The 7,594-nt window shown below is 39.9% G+C and overlaps 1 protein-coding gene across 1 annotated transcript in view; it reads right to left on the bottom strand.

Moving 5' to 3' along the window:
- si:ch211-167j9.5 (tyrosine kinase receptor Cad96Ca) overlaps window positions 1-7,594 on the bottom strand; it is a 14,528-nt gene extending 6,934 nt beyond the window's left edge. The window contains exons 1-5 of the mRNA XM_055166720.1: window positions 7,548-7,594; window positions 3,617-3,878; window positions 2,915-3,053; window positions 2,549-2,647; window positions 71-231 (exon numbers count right to left, since the gene is read on the bottom strand). Coding sequence (XP_055022695.1) covers window positions 71-231; window positions 2,549-2,647; window positions 2,915-3,053; window positions 3,617-3,878; window positions 7,548-7,594 — 708 coding nt within the window. The remainder of the gene's footprint in view (window positions 1-70; window positions 232-2,548; window positions 2,648-2,914; window positions 3,054-3,616; window positions 3,879-7,547) is intronic.

The following is a 7,594-nucleotide window of genomic DNA, read 5'->3' as shown; positions in this document are numbered from 1 at the left end:
CCATTTGTCACGTAAATGTTTCAGCACAAACATTTAAACAGATGGAACAGGTTAAAGAGGTTGTATTTACGTTCTTGAAGCGCAGGTGCTGCAGTGCCAGGGCGATGTGGTAGGAGGCGATGGTGAGCAGACTCTGCAGGTCGGGGTCAGAGGTCAGAGTCTGTCGGTTCATCTGGAGAAAAGTCCGTAACGTTCCGTAGCTCACGAACTCCAGGATCAGCACGAACGGCTCTGGGAACGAAACACAAACAGAGTCAAGAATCAAGAATCAGAATCAGAACCAGAATCAGTTCAGAGACACAAAACATCCGGTTCTGTTGCCGCGGCGATGAACCTGACTTAAGCTAGAGAGTGATCATGTGTTCTGTTGCCGTGGTGATTGAGTCTGAACACGAACAGACACGCCTCTTTTCCTCAGACGGCGCAACTCAGAACCGAGGATTCAGATACAGCAGGGTGGCTCATTATTTTTTCCATGGGGCCACATGAAAAACAGAAAATATTGTGGAGGCCAAAATACTAAACTCAATTCTGCATAATATTAATTGTATTTGTTTATAAAAATCAGTAAATCTCATTGTTTTGACGAGCTGTTCAGACTCAGGGAAGAGTTTATGTTTGACCAAACAATGAAAAAGTGACGCTGACAGACAAAAAAACACCTCTGAAATAAAAGTAATGCAGTTTTAGTCCATGTATGAGGTCAAATGATTAAATATGTTTATTTTGTAATTCTAAATGAACCGGTCAGTCAAACAAAGAATATAGAAAACAGAATCTGTGATGTCTGAGCCCAGTGCCGCTTTAATGAAGAGTTTTCATTTTGTTTGGAGCTTTGATGGTTTAAAAGACAATTTCAGTCACTCGTGTCACTGCAGTACTTTACTACATTTGTATTACTGCAGTACTTTACTACGTCTGTATTACTGCAGTACTTTACTACATCTGTATTACTGCAGTACTTTACTAGCAGTACTTTACTACATCTGTATTACTGCAGTACTTTACTATTACTGCACTGTCTGTATTACTGCAGTACTTTACTACGTCTGTATTACTTTTACTACGTCTGTATTTTACTGCAGTACTTTACTACATCTGTATTACTGCAGTACTTTTACTACATCTGTATTACTGCAGTACTTTACTACGTCTGTATTACTGCAGTACTTTACTACGTCTGTATTACTGCAGTACTTTACTACTCTGTTTACTGCAGTACTTTACTGTCTGTATTACTGCACTGCAGTACTTTTACTACGTCTGTATTACTACTGCAGTACTTTACTACTACGTCTGTATTACTGCAGTACTTTACTACGTCTGTATTACTGCAGTACTTTACTGTCTGTATTACTGCAGTACTTTACTACGTCTGTATTACTGCAGTACTTTACTACATCTGTATTACTGCAGTACTTTACTACGTATTACTGTACTTTACTGTCTGTATTACTGCAGTACTTTACTACTGTATTTACTGTATTACTGCAGTACTTTACTACTGCAGTACTTTACTGTATTACTGCAGTTCTGTATTACTGCAGTACTTTACTGCATCTGTATTACTGCAGTACTTTACTGCGTGTCTGTATTACTGTGCAGTACTTTACTGTGTCTGTATTACTGCAGTACTTTACTGTGTCTGTATTACTGCAGTACTTTACTGTGTCTGTATTACTGCAGTACTTTACTGTGTCTGTATTACTGCAGTACTTTACTGTGTCTGTATTAGTGTCTGTTTGTGCTGTACTCGTGTCACTCATGTTTTTAGTCCATTTCCTGTTCATGGTCCAAAATGTTCGACTCACGTGACACCGACACTTTCACTTCACTTATACTGAATGTTTCTATTTATATTGAATTATTCTATTTATATTGAATTTTTCTATTTATATTGAATTATTCTATTTATACTGAATTTTTCTATTTATATTGAATTATTCTATTTATACTGAATTTTTCTATTTATATTGAATTATTCTATTTATATTGAATTATTCTATTTATACTGAATTTTTCTATTTATATTGAATTATTCTATTTATACTGAATTTTTCTATTTATATTGAATTATTCTATTTATACTGAATTTTTCTATTTATATTGAATTTTTCTATTTATACTGAATTTTTCTATTTATATTGAATTTTTCTATTTATATTGAATTCTTCCTGGAGGTTTTGTAGTTGAAGCAGATTTATTTTGGAGCCTGAAACTCAACCGATGTTAAAACAACAACAGTTTTTCGGTGGCGTCCACATTTTTTTCTTCGAGTTGAACAAACAAAACCTAACAAAACGGTTGAAGCGCAGACATGACGTCACATCTTAGATCCGAGTGGGAGACGGACAGATAAACCAACGCAGCATAACCACTTAATCTTTACATATTTACATTTTTAATGTTCATTAATATGTACTGTCCCTTTACAAATAAATAAAATAAGAAAATAAGACTACAGCTGATGTTTTCTGTTGCCGTGGTGACTGAGCCTGACTAAAGCTGGAGTGCTGATGTGTTGTGTTGCCGTGGCGATGAGTCTGACCTTCTGCTGTGTTCCAGTCCAGCAGCTGCAGGATGTTCTTGTGATGGACCAGTTTCCTCATGATGGACACTTCAGTCTCCACGTGCTTCACCCGAACTCCTGAAAAAAAAAAAAAAAACACATTTACAATCTGACATTTCACTTTTAAAACTCTGGCCGAGTTTTTCCTAATTTTAATTGAGAATATTCCATAACCGTTACCTAGCAACCATAATGTAAACAAGACCCAGTATTTGTCTGAATTACACAACAGTTATGATTAATGATGAATAAAAATACATTAACAATAACATCTCCATGGAGAAAAGTACCAGGAAAGTTCCACAGTGCAGCTTTAACTGTTGTAAAACTGTGATTTACTGTGACCTTCTTTGCTGATCTTGCAGGTGACCATGTTGTGTCCTTTGCAGGTTCCTCTGGTCATTCGAGCTTTGTAGAAAACTCCTTCTTTTCCAGCTTTGATCAACTGCAGCAGGTTCAAGTCCGACTTCGTGAAGCGAGAATTCTGAAAAAAGATGAAAAAAGAAGAAGGTACACATGTAATCCTCTGACCTTCTGACCTTCTGATCTGCTCCTCTGACCTTCTCCTCTGCTCCTCTGACCTTCTGACCATCTCCTCTTCTCCTCTGACCTTCTCCTCTGCTCCTCTAACTTTCTCTCTGCTCTCTGATCTCTCTCTGCTCCTCTCTTTCTCTGCTCCTCTGATCCTCTCCTCTGCTCCTCTGAACTTCTGACCATCTCCTCTGACCTTCTGACCATCTCTTCTGCTCCTCTGACCTTCTCCTCTGCTCCTCTGACCTTCTGACCTTCTCCTCTGCTCCTCTGACCTTCTCTCTGACCTTCTCTGACTCTGACTTCTCTCTGCTCTCTGACCTTCTGACCTTCTCCTCTGCTCCTCTGACCTTCTCCTCTGACCTGTCTCCTCTGACCTTCTGACCTTCTCCTCTGCTCCTCTGACCTTCTGACCTTCTCCTCCTTCTGACTCCTCTGACTTCTCCTCTGCTCCTCTGACCTTCTCCTCTGACCTTCTAACCTTCTCCTCTTCTCTCTGATGTTGTTTTTTTTTACCTGTTGAGCTGCCTTCCACATTTTTCGTGTTGAGCTTCGTCCGGCGCTGGACCGTCTCAGGCGGTTCAGGACCGGGACGTCCCTCTCCTCCCTCTCCTCTCTGTCTCCCGCCTGCTGCTCCCTCTCTTCTCTCTCCTCCCTCTGTCCTTCCTCCTCGTTCTCCTCCTCGTCTCCTCTCTCCTCGGGTCGGAGCGGGCGCAGGCGGTGGTCCAGGTGCGGAAACGGTTTGTGCTGCTTCAGTCTCCAGAGCAGACGACGATACCTGGAGCGAAAAATGATCCAGATCCAGATCCAGATCCAGATTCAAATCCAGATCCAGATCCAAATCCAGATCCAAATCCAGATCCAGATCCAGATCCAGCTGCTCGTCTTCATGGAAATGTTATCGCTTTGTTTAGATAGAATGTTCCTCAGTGTGGCATTGTTTCTTCATTTGATCTGTTTCCATGGAGACCAGCCTGCGGTGCCTCCAGGTCACGTTACACATCAGACCTGTGGAGAGGCGAGCTCACTTACTGTAGGAGACTACTACTACTGCTACTGCTACTGCTACTGCTACTACTACTACTACTACTTACTGCTACTGCTACTGCTACTACTACTACTATTACTGCTACTGCTACTGCTACTACTACTACTACTACTACTACTATTACTGCTACTGCTACTGCTACTACTACTACTACTACTACTACTTACTGCTACTGCTACTGCTACTACTACTGCTACTATTACTATTACTATTACTGCGACTACTACTGCTACTACTACTGCTACTACTACTGCTACTACTACTACTACTACTACTACTACTACTGCTACTACTACTACTACTGCTACTGCTACTACAGCTACAACTGCTACAATTACTGCTGCAACTATTACTACTGCTACTACTGCTGCTACTTCTACTACTACTACTACTTCTACTGCTACTACTATTACTACTGCTACTGCTGCTACTACTTCTACTACTACTACTACTGCTACTTCTACTGCTACTTCTATTACTACTGCTACTACTACTCACTGTAGGAGAGTGTGTTTTTCAGAGTATTTTTGAACACTAAAACACCTGTCATTGAAAAACTGTAGGCAAACCAATAATATCTCCATGGAAACGAGCTTATAGCAGACATCCACCAGAAAAGTTCCACAGTGCACCTTTAACATAAAACTAAACACAAAATGAATAGTTTTTAGACTTAACTGTGTGTGTGGTGTTTAAATATAATTCACACTCGACTGTTCCTCGTCAGGTTTTGGTGAATTTAGTACAAACTGCAGCAGCTGGAGCATGAAGTTTAACCAGAACTTTGTGTTGATGTTTTTCCAAACCGTGTGTCAGTAATTTAAATAACCGGGTCAATTCTGTTCTTGAGTGAGGCACAACACCTCGGAGTCATGGTTTCAAATTCAAGCGACCAGTGTTGTGGAGTAACAGATTACATGTACCAGAGTTATGTAATCAGAGTACAAATGATGAGTAACTGTATTCAGTTACAGTTACTGTTTCAGTGAGTGGGAATTGGATTACAGTTACTTTGTTGAAATAAATGGATTACACAGAGGGATTTTACTGTTTTCACATTTCGGGCTAAATCCTTTTTTTTTTTTCCAGTAATTCCACTCATTGTCGGACACTAAACCAGGTCCAAACCAAGTCTAAACCAGAACTAAAACCAGGTCCAAACCAAGTCTAAACCAGGTCTAAAACCAGGTCTAAACCAGAACTAAATCCAGGTCTAAACCAGGTCTAATCCAGGTATAAACCAGAACTAAATCCAGGTCTAATCCAGGTCTAAACCAGGACTAAACCAGAACTAAAACCAGGTCTAATCCAGGTCTAAACCAGGTCTAAACCAGAACTAAAACCAGGTCTAATCCAGGTCTAAACCAGGTCTAAACCAGGTCTAATCCAGGTCTAAACCAGGTCTAAACCAGAACTAAAACCAGGGCTAAACCAGGTCTAAACCAGAACTAAACCAGAACTAAAACCAGGTCTAAACCAGGTCTAAACCAGGTCTCAAACAGGATTTAACAGGACTAAATCCTGCTGCGTGGACCGTGTTTCCTCGTTTTCTATCAATAATATTTTTAATTTGGTTCAGTAAAATCTGGGCTTTTTTATTTTCTTTTAGCAGATAAAACTTCTTATGTGAAGATTTCCTCGTCTTTGCTTCTCTACAGCAAATCAAGTAATCCAAAGTATTCAGATTACATTACTCACTGTAAGTAATTTAATGGATTCTGTTACAAACTACATTTTGGTGTATGTAATCTGTAATCTGTAGGGGATTACATTTTAAAAGTCACCTTCCCAACACTGCAAGCGACACATTGGAGAAATGTGTAAAGTATTTCATGAGGAGATGTTTGTGTTGAGATGATTTAAAACAAACTTTCCACCAACGACTCATGATCTTCTGTTCCACATTTACAACATTTACAACATTTACAACATTTACAACATTTACAACATTTACAAAGCCCGTGTCAGATCTGGACTAGAACTGCTCAGAGTTAAAATGTGGTGCAGGAAAGAGTCTGAAAGTCTGTCATTCTCCTCCTGTCCTCGTATCGTGCCCACATAACACCAGAACCACAGACACTCAGGTCGACCAGACTGCAAACCACACACAGTTTTGCATTTCAACTGTACCAGGGGCTTTCACCAGCAGCTCTGGGACGACACAGCCCACACGGAAAATTCTGCTTTATGATGTACGACGAGCCACCTGTGTGTCTCCCACCGTCTCTCAGCCGGTTTCACTTCGTAGAAACTGTGTGACCTCGCAGCATTAGGATTCGTTCGCTCGACGGTAGGTGGGTTCTTTCTTTATTTAACCAATCGCTGCTGTTTGGTCGTGACGTATGTAATGCTCCAAATCCCGAAGGAAGAAGGACAATAACGTCTCAAAATGTCGCTTAAACATAGATCATCTTTGCTCATTCTGTCATTGAAGAAACGGTCACCCATATGTTTTGGGAATGCTCATACACTCAAATCTTTTGGAATGACATATTTTTGTTAGTGAATAGAAAGCTTGATACAAACCTACAATTTAATATAAAACATGTCCTTTTTGGTGTCTTTGAAGAAAAAATTCCTGCTAAAAAAATATATGTGTTGAATTTAATCCTAATCCTATCAAAGTTTAATATTCATTGCTGTAAATTTTCTAGTCAGAAACCCACATTTGTCATGATTCAGTCCCTTTTGTCCTCTTATGTAAATTCTCTAAATTACTGCACAAATCCCAAAGCCTTGAAAACAAAAGCACTTTGTATGGAATTTGAAATATGAATGTATTTATTTACTTTTCTACATTTGTACATGCACATTTATATATTTACACTGTGATGCATGTGTGTGTTAGTAATTGCGCTGATCGAGCCTTGTGAGCATATGAACTCTTAACCCTCCAGCAATGTTTTTGTTTAAACCATTGTATATTACATTGTATATTTGAAAAAAAAAAAAAAAAAAAGAAGGACAATAACGTCTTTCCCCTTGATAAAATTCACCAAACATTCTCTTTGTTCCGGTTTTAAATCCTTGATCTCGGGAATCGTTGCCAACACAGAATGTCTGTCTCTTCGCTGATTGGCCGGTGTGACGTCTACAACTTCTGAGGTTCTTGCAAACCGTCTAGTGCTTTTTGATTCTTGTGTGAGGTTCTCCCTGCTCCTCCTCCCCCTCCTCTCCCTGCTCCCTCTCTCTGTATTTACTTACCTTGTTTGGCATTTCCTGGGCGGGGCCCAATCATGCACCTGCTGAGCTCCACTCCTGTTCTTCATCAGTAATCATCTCGTACAATAAAAGACCTGCTGACCTGCTCTCCAGTGCCAGATTGTTCCGTCATCCCACTGGTGAACTACTCAGGCTTTTTAAGATTTTTGAGAATTCCAGAGACTTTTTGATGCTTACCTGTTTTTTTGTCCCATCCCCAGCACTTCATTTGGAGCCAGCCTCAT

The sequence above is a fragment of the Boleophthalmus pectinirostris genome, unplaced genomic scaffold (genome assembly GCF_026225935.1).
Source record: "Boleophthalmus pectinirostris isolate CB_2022bp ecotype Guang Dong unplaced genomic scaffold, ASM2622593v1 HiC_scaffold_9, whole genome shotgun sequence".
In the NCBI taxonomy this organism is placed as follows: domain Eukaryota; kingdom Metazoa; phylum Chordata; class Actinopteri; order Gobiiformes; family Gobiidae; genus Boleophthalmus; species Boleophthalmus pectinirostris.
The sequence above is the reverse complement of the archived record's forward strand: the minus strand, read 5'-3'. Positions and strand labels throughout refer to the sequence as shown.